This window comes from Epinephelus fuscoguttatus, linkage group LG15, assembly GCF_011397635.1.
Source record: "Epinephelus fuscoguttatus linkage group LG15, E.fuscoguttatus.final_Chr_v1".
In the NCBI taxonomy this organism is placed as follows: Eukaryota; Metazoa; Chordata; class Actinopteri; order Perciformes; family Serranidae; genus Epinephelus; species Epinephelus fuscoguttatus.
The window spans coordinates 31,354,069-31,369,946 of record NC_064766.1 but is presented as its reverse complement, the minus strand read 5'-3'; the positions used below and the strand labels follow the sequence as shown (position 1 = coordinate 31,369,946).

Genomic DNA, 15,878 nt, shown 5'->3' with positions numbered 1-15,878 from the left:
GTTAAGTGCAGTGACACGAAAGGACTGGATGGAGGCGATCATCAAAAATGCTCACGTGTTGCACACACTTCCTATCAGGTTAGGGAAAATATATTTACTGTTATAGGGATGAAAAACATTATGTGTATTAAGGGTTATGGTGTCCACCGGAGGTATTAAGAAGAATATTGAGTTTCTCTGTAACACTAACTTTATAGCGCATTAGTTATTGCTAGCTTCGATAGCAAAACAAAACAGAGGAAACTGTTCAAGTGTCGTCCTCGTTTGTAAGACCGGCATAGTGATCAACCACGAAGCCGGCCATCCCGTCTTCAGCAATCCAGTCAAGTCACGCTGCTCTGAGAATATTTCCGAGCTCACCATATTCACAGAGACTCGTATCATCTTCCTTCTTTTTCGAAAACAGAACTTGCAAGCTAGCACTAGCTAATGTCTGTGGAGAATTGTTTTGCCTCCAGCTAAGCCCCACCCACCAAAAAACGTCTTACTGTTTACTAACAGTAAAGGGCTCTGTAGATTGGTTTATCAAAGACACTCGCAAAGCAATACAGTTCATGAAGTCAGCACAGCAGAATAGTCAGATAGGTTGCACCAGCATGTTGAACTATATCTTTAAACAGGTGCAGCTGAATGGACGACCAGTGCATTCTGGTAGTTGTAGGTTTTCTATCTCTTGAGCAAAAGTGAATGCCACAGCTTTTTTTCTGTGTTTTCCTTAGTCATATAGAACCAATTTAAAAAGTATTTGTGTCTTTCTACTGCAAAGACAGCCTAGTTTCACGAAAAGACCACTATTCCAGCAGTGAAATACTTATTTAAACCCTGCATACTGCAAGCACAATTGATTTTTTTTCTTTGCCTATATTGTAAGCTCCACAATAGCAAAATTGCTGTCTTTTTGTTTCAGTCTCACGAATTATGATGTGAAAACAACATAGATTTTTGGCTTTGTTTAGCCAGAAAATCTGTGTGCGCCCAGAGCAAAATACAGCACCACAGTAATTGCAATCATACTTGACTGATGACATCTTGAGCCTCAACAACACTGCTTCTTTTTTTTTAAATCATAGTGTGTTTTTCTTCATAGGAACCTGGGGAAATCCGGGTTGCGTGTCTCCTGTCTGGGGCTTGGTGAGTACATTTAATTAGCATTAGAGACAAATGTCTAATGATTTCATAAGCATCCAAGTGCAAACTCAATTCATCTGTGTGTGTGTGTGTGTGTGTAGAGAGAGAGATATTAGAGCCTGTAATAGAATCATGCATAAGGGGCAAGTGTTTTAAATTTCATTATGTTATTTCACCCAATTCGAAACCTCATGCATCTTTCATATGTATGGAGTCGTGAGAGACAACACAAAGCTGTTTGCAGAGTGTTACTATTCTCCCCGTTAATATTTAATCAATAGCACTGGTTTCAGCAAACAAGTTGCTCAATTATCACACATATCCAATGCAGACCGGAGGGTAAACACTCTCATTAATCTTGATAGGCCTGATTAATTTAGTAAATCTCTTCTCTGTGTGTGTGCGCTGGCCATGTCTTTATTTGTGCATGTGTGTATTCACTGTGTTGGAACACGTGTGTGCCAAGTTGCTTGATGGGGGTGGGTCTCTGAAGACAAAATATCTTGACAAAGTAGAGGAATGATGCAGTGCTTCCCGAGCTCAGCAGATACTGAACAATGGAAATTCTGTGAATGAGTTAATCATCCAGTAGTGATTTCTTTTTTTTTTTTTTAAGATTGAGTCCTAGCACATTCAGCAGCAGGGAAGAATGGTCAAGGGGTAATAATCCTTCAACTTAATGGAATTAGTTTCGGGTCTCGGTATTGACAATCCTCACTCATGTGGCAGTGCCCTTCAGCAAAACATTGATTCTTCTCTGTGCTGATTTTAAGCAGAGGAGTTCAGAGAAAAGGAGAATTTCGTTGCAGGGATGAAAACAGGTTATTCTACTGTTTGAGTCTGCATGGGTGTGTTTTATCATGTCAACTGCTAACTTTTAAAGGCTCAGTGTGTAGGGTTTAGGGAGATATATTGGCAAAATTTTAATATAATACACAAGTCTGTGTTTAGTGTATAATCACTTGAAAATAAGAGTTGTTGTGTTTTTGTTACCTGAGAATGAGGCGTTAATCTATATACAGAGTGGGTCCACATCCTCAGAGTACACCATGTTGTATCGCCATGTTTCTACAGCAGCCCAGAATGGACAAACTAAACACTGGCTCAACATAGGGCATTTGCGTTTCACATTTTCACATTGGTCACCAAAGTTAGCAGCACCTATGTGACAAGCAGTGTCAGAAAAACACTCATTTTTTTAACATTAAGCTGCTTTATATAGTGTTTTTACTGGTTTAAATCATTAGGTCTGTTTGTTTTGGAGAAGAGAAGACCTTTGCAGATAATTAGGCTCCTGGTAAAAACCTCCTGAACGTCTGGATCAGAAATGAAGTGAGCACACATTAAGTTATCAGAGAAAAAAGGTAAGCACTCATTTGCAGGTGCTGGGTTAGCGGCCAGTATGCAACAAGCAAAACAGCATAGGAGAAACATTGATTTGTAAAGTAAAATTGCTTTATTCTGTGTTTTAATCATGGGGTCTGTTTGTTTTTGAGAGGAAAAGACCTCTGCTGATAATTCCGTTTTCAGTAAACACCTCCTGAGTAATGAACACTAAAGGAATCCTAACCAGGAGAAGTTTTGGCTAGATGCAGTCTGCAATCCTCACTACAAGATGCCAGTAAATCCCCCTAAATCTTACACACTGCTCCTTCAAAGGACTTGTTTGACACTTATTTGCTTTCTTAAAACTCACACCTGCCGAACTTCTGACTAATCAAGAGCAGCTTTCTCATGCAAGGCATTTGATCTGGTCCGCTTGTAAATGCTGCCGTGAGAACACAAACCAACTCTAGGCAATTATACAACTCTCATCCTTAGATGAGAAAATTGATACCACCTTCCATATGTGCACGAAGGGGCTGCAGCTACCAGTTAGCCTAGCACTGCATAAAGACTGGAAACGGGGGGAAACAACCCAACTTTCTCCCATGGTAACTAAATCCACCCACTGGCTCCTCTAAAGCTCACTTATTAACATTTGTTTTATCTGTATAAAAACTAAAATGTAAAAATAACAAGTTGTGGTTTTACAGTGGCTTATGTGCTATTTCTTGGCTTCATTGGTTGCCCAGTAACCTCACAGTGACGATGGACTTCAGGCTAATTTTTATACCTCTTTATTTTTAAGGAGTACACAAACACACCATGGTGAATTAATTCATGAGGTTTATAAGTTCTGGTTGGCGGATTTTGTTATTTACAGACAGAAACTGTACCCCCGTTTCCAGTTTTTATAAGCTAACTGGCTGCTGGTTCTATCCAGATAATAATGGCGACAGGAGAAGATTCGAGGCGGGGGTGAGGGGAGACGCCATTCCCCTTGTTAGCAAAATGACCAGAGTGCCTCCCCCATGTTAACCTGTCATCTCTCTCCATCCCCTGGGTCCATACCCAGACTCCGTCCTTTCCAGACCCAGACCTATAACCGATGAATTATTGAGAACTATTAAATTTTAATGGAGCGTTTCTATTTTAACCCATGCAGCATTTGTAGCCCTGGTTTACCAACGAGGAGACTCACAGAGCAATTGCATGAATTAAATCATCTCACATGATGCTACACAGCCAATTAAATGTGTGCATTCCAATAAGCATTGTAGTTCGGGTAAGAGGGAGACACACAGGGTAGAGAGACGAGACCAGAGACAACAGTTGGAGAAATAAGAGTCAGAAAAAAGTAATTTCACATGGTGTGTTGTAAGGAGAGAAAAGCAGACGGCAAAAACAGAGCTTTTAATCCTGAAAGGACAGACTCTTAGGCCTGCATGTTCATTCTTCCCACGGGCAGCTCAAAACCCTTATGTCTCATCATATGTTCCAAAACTGTGGCGATTATTAAAAACAGCAATGGGAAGTGCCACTACGAGACAAAGCACAGAGCAACTTCTGAGCAAACATACCCACTCAAATCCAAACTAAGGGCACAGAAATGATATTTCAGACAGCACTCAATCGCTGAATCATAACGCAACAAATCGGCCAGTGAGTGGTGGTATCAATCAATCAGTTTCCCAGAAATGTCAGACTATACCCTTCAAATTGTGTTACCTTCATGATAATATGGATAAAGCAGATAATTTAAAAGAAAATACATTTTCATTGACCACTGACAGCTTAGACAAATCTGGCTCAGCCTACACCAATCTGCTCCCACTTCTGGTGCAGTTGGCCACAGACTTAACACCAGCTCCTGCATTATTTCTTATTAGTGGGAGATGACAACGAGCAGCATGTGACAGGATCAGATGACAAGAATGTAAAAAGATTATCAAGAGACTAACAAATACTGCGCTTTTGCTTTTGCTGTTTGGAGGAACAACAGAGGCTGCAACTGCTTCTTTTTAATAATACAGTAAATCATCGCAGTCTCTGCACATGCGTGTATTCACTAGTTTTCCAACTGTAAGAGGACCTGTCACATGACCTGAGACTAAATCTGAACCCTAATGCAGGGGAGTTTATTGATAGCTTCAATACAGCTATTACTTGTCAAGCCTCTTTTAGCTTTTGACAAATGACAGGTGTTGCCTGTCTGTCTGCACCTTCCTGAGTGATGCCAGAGAGAAAGAATGAGAAGAACGTATCAGCCCAAGGATACAACATGCTTCCCTCAGGGCTGAAACTGAGCTTTTCAAATATTGAGAGGAAAATGAGGAAGTAAAGCATGAGATATAAACATGAACCCAAGCACCTACCTGCCATCAGAGAGCTGCAGGGAGGACAAACACTCATTTGTTTACTCCAGCAATACAGTGTGTCCTTCAGTCCCTCTGCTGCTACACTTCTGCTGCAGTTGGCTACAGAGTTAACACCAGCTTCTGCATTATTTCTTATTAGTCAGAGATGACAACAAGCAGCATGTGACAGGATCAGGAAACAGAAGACTCTGAGGAGAATATGAAAATTCTTACAAATTGTGTTCAGCCTATGCTGCTTGAATAGAGAACAGAGGCTTGGACTGCTTATATTTATAGACAAGAATACAGTACATCAGTGCAGTCTGTGCATGGTTATTTATTTTATTATATTTAATAGGAATAGTTCTCATTCTTCAATATAAACAAAATGTAAATGAGCCACAGTTAGCCTAAACGGTTAATTTAATCTGCAAGATGTTGAAGAGGCACCCACAGTTTATGAAAGAAAGAAAAATATGAACAAATGTGCCTGAGCTGGGAAAACACGAAGAAATATATAAAGTTTTACATTTCTGAAATCTGATTCATTTCATGTCTTAAACTTTAATGATTTGTATATAAAGTTTAAAATGGTTCCAGTGTCAATTTGACTGTGTAAAATATGGAATGATTGGAGCTTTTGTACATGTGATGTCACTGCTTTGGTCGTCAATAAGTTTCTTTAAGGGTGCTCTCAGACCTAGAGTTGTCTTGCTTTGGTCCGAATGTTGTCACAAAGTTGCATAATTGCTGAGAGTTGGTTCATGTTCTCACGGCAGTACCATGAGAAAGCTGTTCTTCATTGGTCAGAGTTTCCATGCAGGAAATATCCAGGAACTAAACAAAACACTGAAGAAGAGTACACTTGCAAGATAAATGTGACACTTTCTAATGTGGCAGTGGAGGGACAACTACGCAGGTTGATTTTAGCGCTGGTCATCGTGGACTATATTGCTGTCATTGTTCATTTTAGTCAAACCATACAGTTTGAAAACGAGGTGCAGCTCCAACTAGAAAACAATGTTTTGATGCATTGGATGTGCTGAATGTGCATATTAAGGCAGTACAGGAGGAGGTGCACATTAATAATCCTCCAGGACTGTAACATGCTCATGTTTAACCCAAACAATGTGTCATGTGACAGCAGTCGGTTCACATTGAGGTCGGGACACGTTCTCACCACAAACAAACCGTTTAAATGATCACAGTTGATCGGTTGAGCCACGCTGTAATATGGCTTATTGAAATACTGGGTTTTAAAGCAGCTTGCTGTTTTGTTTAAACATCTGCATAAATTGCTGTATCATCAGGATATAGGTAGATTTTTATATTGGGACAGACTAATTAAAAGTGTTCCCAGTATTGATCCCTGTGGGACTCCAATTCAAAAGGGGTATTGAAAGCAGTAGATTCAGAAGAAATGTTTTTATGCTTAAAACACGAACACTTATTGATATCTTCAAAACTGCTATTACTAAGCCTCTTTGAGCTTTAAAAAAAACAGGGTCCCTCTGTCTTTATGCACCAGCCTGTATATAGAAGGGAAAAATGAGGACATTTACTTAAGTTCAAAACTAATGTACACCAGCCTAGTCCCCAGAGGAAATTTTTGAATTGTACATTTCTGCAAACCATGGATATGTAATATTTGTATGTTTCATGTATCATATCAACATGTCTAAACATTGTAGTATGCATGCCCAGAATGCCTGACAACCACCAACAAAATCAGTCACGACTTAGCGAGCCATTGCTTTTTTCCCAGCAGGTTTTAGGTAACAAACGTAGTTGTTTTTTAGGGATCCGTCACTGTTTTCCAATGGGGACACTGACACGAAAAGCAGTCGTTTTTAACTAGACATTGCTATGTTTCCAGCGGGGATTGTGCCTCGAAAACCTGGTATTTTAAGCCAAAACATGATTTTTTCCTAACCAGTCATAGCCACAGCACTGTTCAAACATGAAGTTTTAATGTATCCACTACATAATAACGTGCAAATGTAATGTATCTGTGGTTTGCATAAACAAACAATGCTAACCTTTCCTGGTGATTGTTTGCACATGAAAGGAATCCCTCACAGGAACAAACACAAAACACCTAAAGGTGATACGCCTTGTTTCTTGGTGTAATCACATTAAAATTCTGCACACAGTAGCTCTCTCACAAGAAACTCATATGGGGGAATGAACATTTCAACTTCCAACCTATCAACACTCAACCCTGACATTTGGCTGTGATGGCTTTGGGACAAGGGTGTTTTGTCATGTGTTCATGCCAAAATGTCAAAGTAATAATTAAGGCAGAATGAAAATGATTGTGAGTGTGGTTTTACAGGCAAAAGGTCTCCTATGTTTTATATGTGTTCCAAGACTTTGACGTTTATGTTTCTTTCAACAGGCACATGGGTAACATTTGGAGGTCAAATCTCTGATGAGGTAAGATGTTGTTATGTCAGATGCAACATTCAGTCACCACAGCTCATGAGCAGATGTTGGCTTTTATTATTTTTGACCCTGCAAATACAGTGAGTGAGCAGACGTGTCAGTCTGCAAGACCCAATTTGTAGCCCCAATGGGAGCAATTTAGTGCAACTGGATGTAAAATGACTTGAGTGTGAGTAGACCGCAGTTATCATTCCAGTATCAATATCCAGATATCAGAGCAGACTGTTTTGTCCCTGTTGGTTCTACCAAGGCCAAGAGGTTAGCTTGTATTGCTCTCTGTCAAAAGTTATTAAGCGGAAGACCTCTTCCAGTGCCTTGATCCAGCCTTGAAGGGGGGAAGCCACTGAAATCGAGACAGCTCATCACTGCCTGATGACCACTGGGACTAACTGACACACAAGAGACACAAACAAACTGACAAAAACAAAACAGGAGCAGAGCGTAGAAAAAGAAAGTCAAAATTGGTCTTGCCATTTATGGCTCTGGATAAACTGCAGGCACAAGAACTGGGTCAAAATAGTCTGGGAAATACATTGAGCTGTAAACAACTTTAATCAACAAGCAGCCAGTACAGTTTTCCTGGTGATGAGTATCTCAGTGGAAAAGAGATTTACTCTCCTCGAGGTTCTTCAGGGAATTTTCCCATCCTTTTTGAAGTGTAATTTTGGGTAGTATTTATAGTCGTGCATCAGACCATACTGAACTACATGACAGGAAACTTTTCTTGTCCGTGTCAGGTGGCAGAGCAGCTGATGACTATCGCCTATGAGAGCGGGGTCAACCTGTTCGACACAGCTGAAGTCTACTCCGGGGGGAAGTGAGTGTCTCAGATTTGTTATCTATCTCACACCCACAGAGCAATTTTCTGGCCTTGTCAGCTTTTCTCCCTGTAGGACATGAGATGTTAACAAGGTTTAGCCCCAGACCAGGAATTATTCACCTGAGGAGGCCAAAAACGAAAGGTAGCCTGACTCTAAAGTGATTTACATAATCTTATTCATCACTGGAGGCTCCCCTTTATGTTCACAGCTCAGTCTAACTTTATGGGCCTGGACATTGTCTCGCTGAATAACGCGGGACAGGGTTACAGTTGTATGGGGATGAATATTAATTTCAAGGTTGCTGGTGAGAGTCAGGCACACAATGCGGGCGTTTATCTTTTATCATGTACTCCTGCTGATCTTTAATCAGGCATTCATGCTTTAGATATGTGGCAGATTACAGTCACGCTTACATGCTCTTTAAGAAATGGCTTCCTCAGGTATAATCTCATTTCCTTGTGTATTTTTCTTTCTTCACAGAGCGGAGATAATCCTTGGAAACATCATCAAGAAAAAATGCTGGAGGTAAAGTACAGTCTGTCTAAATATGTTCCATGAATAGGTTTTTTGTGTCAGTGTGTATACATTACATGGTTAAAAGCAGACAGGGGACAGGCTTATAAAATATGTACTTATATGTTAGTAGCTTATTCCGAAAATGCATGCAGTCATTTGAGGCTGCTCCCATTCAGCGACAAGAGCATTAAGGTCAGGCCCTGATGTTGGGTGATAAAGCCTGACTCACTGTTGGTGTTCCAATTTTTCCCAAAGGTGTTACAAGGCTCTCCGCAAGCCTGTCAAGTTCTTCAACCCAGAAAATGGTTTCGTTATGGATCTCACTTTATACATGGTGGCACTGTTGGCAAAGGGCCTTTATAAAACTGTCGCCAAAAAGGTGGAAGCGCAGTTAAGTTTACCACGGTTGTCACCATCCTTTCTGGCTTGTCAAATGAAGCAGTCTCTGTAAAGCTGTACTTAGACAATGCTAATGTGCTACTTAGCAATAAAAACAAAGTACAACTGAGGCTGATGGGAATGTCATTAGTTTTGCAGACAGACAAAGTATTGGAAAAGCCATAATTCTGGACTGGTGATGGCGCTAGATGAAGGTCAGGGGATAAAAGTACAAATACACTTAAAGGATAACTTCGGTATTTTTCAACCTGGGCCCTATTTCCCCATGTGTATGTGTGTGTATGATTCATAGGTACAACTCATTCTAAAATTGATTCAGTATTGAGGGAGGCGGATGCAGCCGGGAGCCACGAAACGAGCTAAAGCGGGAACGGGGGCAAATGCGTCCCGTATAAGTTTGCGCATTAAAAGTGCTTTTTTTTTCGCCACTGACCGGTTCAGATCGCCAGTGCTATCTCTGTAAATAGCATATTAAGCGTTTCCCTTACCTCTGGGCTGTGACGTCATCTCGCGAGAGCTTTGCGCCACTGTGTCTGTAGCTCTGTCTACTCGTGGGACAGCCGTTTTCTTGAGAAAGAGGTGTTTCGGGATTGGATGTCTTCTCTTCTTCAGCTGGCAGTAGTCATCTTGGGAGAAGTGAGCGATGCGGACCCGATGGTCTGCAAGGCGCAGTGTCTGGACAGGAGTGTTAGCATCCATTTGTAGCACAACTAGCCACAACTTCAGCATCTTGCCGTCCGACAAAGGCAGCCTATGAAAGCTGTACGGGGTGTTGCGCGACATCTTGTTCTTGCAATGCGGATAAGCACAAACACGAACCATTGTTTTCAATCGATGCAGTAAAACTCTCAGCTGTACTCTGGGACAACCAGGGCCACTCTGAGCAACGCTCTGCATGGCTCCTCTGTTTTCTTCCGGCAACAAGCAAAGCTCTCGCGAGATGATGTCACAGCCCAGAGGTAAGGGAAATGCTTAGTATGCTATTTACAGAGATAGCACTGGCGACCTGAACAGGTCAGTGGCGAAAAAAAGCACTTTTAATGCGCTTATACGGGATGCATTTGCCCCCGTTACCGTTTTAGCTTGTTTCGCGGCTCCCGGTTGCATCCACCTCCCTCAATACTGAACCAATTTTAGAACGAGTTGTACCCAAGAATCATACGCACACATACACATGGGGAAATAGGGCCCAGGTTGAAAAATACCGAAGTTATCCTTTAAGTACCGAACTAACAGAGGGTGGATGTGGAAGAGAATTCCAGAGAGTTGGACCATAATGACTCAAAGCACCATGAGCTGATTGAGAGTTGATTTTTGGTGCAATGAGTAGACCTTTATTTCGGGATCTCTCTGGTGTGTACGCTGTGACAATATCAAACTATTGGTGGCACTAGCAGAAAATTAAGGAATCACCAAAGTAATTAGGATTTACCCTGTAGGGATCGTCAAAGTCTGAAGTGATTTTTGTGGCAGTCCATCCAGTAGTTGTTGAGATAATTCAGCCTGGGCCAAAGTGTTGGACCAACCAACAATCACACATTTCTCTTCTATATAGCCATGCCAGTAGCGCGGTTTGTGTGAAGTTGGGCACACATTGTATGATCTGAGCCCGTTTGTGACCCAATTTTTGAGCTGCACGACTTATTTTAAAGTCAGATTAAATTTCAGCTTCATCAGGCCTTGGTTGCTGCGCATTATACAAGGGGGAGTGAGGACCGATCACAGTCCAATCAACTGCTCCCAACTGGCCATCGGATGCTTGAATGAACTATGTCAGAAATTTTGGTCGGCCATTGTCATGCTCTCGCACAGTTGAAGCAGAGCCACGAGTTGATTTCCCAAGGTCAGCGCCTTTTTTCTCACTCAATCAACTGTACAGTGTAGCTTGTACCAAGATTGTTGGTGCTTTCGAACTTGCAAATGTGTGTGTGTGTGAGAGAGAGGGTATCAAAACTTGGACTGACACAGTATCACAAAAATGGACTTTTACGCTCTTTTTGGGATGTCTGTTTCTACATGATTGTGGAGAAATATGTTTTCTTTCTCATTCCTTCAATTATTTTGTGATGCCTCAGATTTATGTTTGGATCCCTTGGGGGTCAGCAACCCCAAGCGCTGGGAACCACTGATGGCTAATGTTATTGCATGCTAAAGCATTACTTTTTTTCCCTTATTGAAAGGAAGACCACAAACCCAAACCATGGAAAGTAGCAGCAATCTTGGCCATGTGGTGTTTGAGTACAGGATGTTTGTGCTTACATGTCCGTGTATGTCTGCTTTCAAATACTCCACATCATGAATTGAGGTGGTGGAAGGTGCAGAATGTGCATCTATCTATCTTATCTTGAAGTTTGAAGCGTTAATTCACTGAAATCTCCCTATGTAAATGTAACCACATAAAAACAGAATGTGCTCATGTCTGTGGCTCATGGTTGAATAGCAAGCAGACACTGGTGAGTTTGAGCTTGTATCTGCACCGCAGAAAATATCAGTTTCATTCATCCATACTGCATGCACTGTCACACTGCAGTGATAAGACTCCGTTATGTCTATCTCTCTTTTCAACAACTCGTGGCAGCTTTCTGCCTGCATGCCCTCACCTCAACTCAAGATCTGTTTAAATTATTGATCACTCAAGCATGGGAGATTTTAAAGTGAGGGAGCTATCTTGTTAGAATTCAGAGAGAAAAGAGTCCCTCTGCGATTCTTCATGCTAGATAAGTTACATGTTTGATAAAGGAGCGCGGCTCGTCTGCCATTTCGCAGCACAGGATAAAAGATCACTGGAGAACAGTTGCATGTTCATGCACACAGGCATGGACATGCAAACACACATGCATCTTTCAGAGAGTGGCTTTAAAGTCCTTTTTTTAATGGCCATTTGATGTGTCTGTCTCTTCCCTCAGGAGATCCAGCCTGGTCATCACCACAAAGCTCTACTGGGGAGGAAAGTAAGTGTGTGCATGTACAACCCAAGTGTGTGTATGGCGTGGCAAACATGTGTGTTTCCCTCCTCAGATGTTGGGGCTATCTCACCAACAACAGGCTACACATTAAAACAGCTACAGAGCGTGACATGGCATCCAACATTTCAGAAAACCCACAGGCGCACAGACATGGAAGACACACTCGATAAAATGAGTGACACACACACAGATTTCAACATGGCCATGTTCTCACCCCCTCCTGCTTCTCTTCATACCCTTCCTCAGCTTTCTTGCCAGACTGCCAAGAGTCATATCTGCTTCTTCTGTCATGCTGAAGTATTCTGCTCTCAGTCCGCATTAGTCACATTTGCTCTGTTTCTTAAAGTCTTAAGGCTCGTACTGAAAGACATAGATGCTCCAGAAGTGCATTCTTTTTCTGGTTCTCTTGAGTAGGCCATTGAGTAGGGCCCACGTGCGATTGTGTAAATTTAATTTAAGTTCATCCTCTCAGACTATTGTCAAGGCACAATGTCAGTCTCCACGCCGGATGGATTTGAATAACAACTACTTAACCCCCTGCTGAGAGCTGTGAGACTGCCTGAGAGACCTGTCAAGCATCTCTCAAACATACACTAGATATTTGCACACTTTATTCTCCATTGCACTTTCCTACCCTCTTGCACAAAGGGTAAAAAGACATGGTATATATGTATATCGGAGCAGAAAGAAAAGAAAGGAATTACACGGAGAAGGAAAATGCAGGCATGGGTAAAATCTGAAAGTGACTTCGTACACACAGGTGGAGCTACTGACAAATCACTGAAGCACAGTTTTGTAGATTTTGCAGGTGTTGTGGTTTTTCGGCCCACAGCGTCACTGTTTTGGTTGACTCTCACCACTCTTATCAGCACCATTTTTAGATGAACAGGCAGTTATTTTCAGCAAAAGAGCTTTTATAAGCTCACTGTACACCACGTGCTCAACACTATATGTCAAACAAAGTCAGCTACAAGCTCTTGAACATGGTGGAGCATTTAGCAGCTACTGAGCCAGATATTTCCCCCAGGGGTTGGTGAAAACCAAAACAAATCTAAATGGAGTAGTGAATGTTGGATTTACATTTGTCAGGCACATGGAAACACAGCTCCAAATAGATGTTGCTCCATGTCGGCTTAATGTGTAAATATGCAGTGGTGTAGTGGAGTGATCCCTCCTCAGTTGCTCTTCCTGAGGTTTTTATCTTTTTTTTCCACTGTTAAAGGTTTTCTGTGGGGGGAGTTTTATCCACTGTGAGGGTCCAAGGACAGAGAGATGTCGTAGCCCTCTAAAGCAAATTGTGAATTGAATTGAATACAGATTTACGGGGTATACCCACCTCTTTTACCCACCTATCTAATCAACTACCACTACACCACTATGAATAAGCAACTGTATGTTAGAACAACTTGCCTCAAACTGGCCACAAAACCAATGAAAGCAGGTTACAATAAATGTTAAAATACCACTGCTGCCTAGAGTACTTACAAGTGAAAACTGCACATTAGTAAAAGCACAGTAGTATTAACTACACAGTGTACATATGCATCAAAAGTACTGAATGGCCTCTTCCTCAGTGCTATAATTAATGACCTGGAGGAGGCATTTTTATGTTGTAGATAAGTGGTGCCACATCAAACTATGAAGACCTACAACTAGTGACATTAAAGGGACAGTTCATCCCAGAATGAAAACCACATATTTTTCCTCTTACCTGTAGTACTGTTTATCAGTCTAGATTGTTTTGATGTGAGTTGCCAAGTGTTGGAGATATCAGCCATAGAGATGTCTGCCTTCTGTCCAATGGAATGAAACTAGATGGCACTCGGCTCGTGGTGCTCAAAACGCCCAAAAAATACATTTGAAAAACTCAACAGCAATGTCTCTTTCCAGGAATTGTGACCCAGCTACTCAAGATAATCTACAAACTTTGTTGTGAGCAGTTTCATGTAAGAACTTTTTTTTTTGTTTTTACTTGACTACACCTGGCAACTATATCGCTATGCAGAGGGAAGCATGCATGTACTACTAGCTCACCTAGCACCATGGAGCTAGCTGAACATTACAGCTCAGCCAAAGAGGATGGCATTAATGTTTATGTCTTGCATGGTCACATACATGAGCCTCTAGTCCATAGATAGTAGATGCACACTTCCTCCTGCGTGGTGATACAGTTAGCAGGCATAGTTTGGTAGAAAGAAAATAGGTCCTACATGGAACCGCTCACAACAAGATAATGTTTTTCAAAAAAAAAAATTGTGCTTTGAGCACCACAAGCCAAATGCCATCTAGTTCCATTATACTGGACAGGAGGCAGTCATCTCTGCAGCTGATATCTCGGTAACAGGAAAATTTGTATTTCAGTCAGGACCACTGTAGTCAAAGAAAACTTTATTTCCATTTGCAGTATTATATTTGGCAGTATAGCTCTGTTCTGGGGCCTCTCTGCCTTTCCTCAGGCCTACGCAGAAAACCTCTTCCATGCGCCAACATGGAGAGCACACCTCTCTGCCCTTCATCGCACCTACATGGAACACACCTTAAGGCAGAGAGAGCAAACCTCCCTGCCTTTCCACTTGCAAATTAGGAAAGCCTGAGGCAGACAGAGCCCACCTGTCTGCCCTTCCATGCGCCTACATTGAAAGCCTAAGGCAGGGAGAGCAGCAGCAAAGACCCCCCGGGAACAGAACAGAGCAGTATCAATTACAAACAGAAATGACACTGATAAGTCAGACACAACATGAAAAGGAGGAGCTGGGGTGGAGGCAGGTTGCAAAGCAGCTTGCAGAGGAAGCAACAACAGTAGGCAGGCCAGAGCAGTTTAAATAGGGCGCCCTGAATGAGATTCACCAATTGGTTGCATGAAAAGGAATCATGTGATCTATCAGCTGACTCCCTTCCATCAATCAGCTGCTCCATCAGTTGATTGTGCTGTTTGAGGTCAGCTGATGTAGCTGGGATGTGAGCTGAGCTTGATATCGTGTCCTGAATGAACTAACGCTGTGCTCATCTTTTGATTTTGGGGTGAATGTCCCTTTAAAAGCATTATATTTCTCTCTGTGCATTAGTGACATATAAGTATAAAGTAAAAAAATGTAATTGTACTTTATGTTTCAGCCCTGCTTTTAAAAGCTATCTATATTCAAACATCAATTGTCCAGTTAAGATGTATTTTCACCTGCAAATAACCAAAGCACTGTTAACTGGGAAGTCATTGGCAAAGTGCTGGCGATCAGGACAGAGAGTGACAACAAGCCTGTTGTTTGTTCGCTGCACAGTTTGTTCTATAGAGTGGGTGTATTTGAATGTGATTTGTGGGTAGTTTATGCAGGCTCTCATTTGGCATGTTTAATGATCTGCTTCAATTCATGAGAGTTGGAAGATGAATGTGTTTATGCATGTGTGCTGACATCCACTTCTCTCCCTCCTGTCGCAGAGCAGAGACGGAGAGAGGCCTCAACAGAAAGCACATCATCGAAGGTAACAAGTCGATTTCCTCTCCGCTGCTTTGTCCTTCATATCACCCCATCACTTGGATCCCCGCCGCACTCCTGTAATCTCCCTCTTTTATCTCTCTTCCTCCCCCCTCTTTCCTCCTGTCTGTGTCTTCTCTCTGCTCTTTGATTTTTATCGGTGTGTGCACCCAGCTGAATTTGAAAGTTGTATTAGCCAATGGTACATCAAACCTCAGCAGCTGTTTTGTCTTATCCGTTGTAATACCTTTACAGGTGTCTTTTTAAGAAACTGTTGCATCACAGGGTGCTACAAGCTAACTAGCTCCTTCAAACGGCCCTCTTTTCCCCTCTTTTAGAAGAGTTATGGCCTCGCTCAAGCTTATAATGACATACCTCTCTCATCCCATTGGCCCGCTCCACCCCACTTCCCTAACAACTCGCCATCCGGTCCACAGCGCAATGCACCTCCGG

At 42.0% G+C, this 15,878-nt stretch overlaps 1 protein-coding gene across 11 annotated transcripts in view; it reads left to right on the top strand.

Annotated features, from left to right (window-relative positions):
* kcnab1b (potassium voltage-gated channel subfamily A regulatory beta subunit 1b) overlaps positions 1-15,878 on the top strand; it is a 62,890-nt gene that overhangs the window by 28,034 nt on the left and 18,978 nt on the right. For 10 of the 11 annotated variants that reach the window (XM_049599146.1, XM_049599154.1, XM_049599152.1 and 7 more), the window contains 6 exons: positions 1,088-1,131; positions 7,207-7,244; positions 7,991-8,070; positions 8,555-8,599; positions 11,896-11,940; positions 15,389-15,432. In XM_049599146.1, coding sequence (XP_049455103.1) covers positions 1,088-1,131; positions 7,207-7,244; positions 7,991-8,070; positions 8,555-8,599; positions 11,896-11,940; positions 15,389-15,432 — 296 coding nt within the window. Of the gene's footprint in view, positions 1-69; positions 79-1,087; positions 1,132-7,206; positions 7,245-7,990; positions 8,071-8,554; positions 8,600-11,895; positions 11,941-15,388; positions 15,433-15,878 lie in introns of those variants that run through there. The other variant, XM_049599155.1, reaches the window with a different exon arrangement.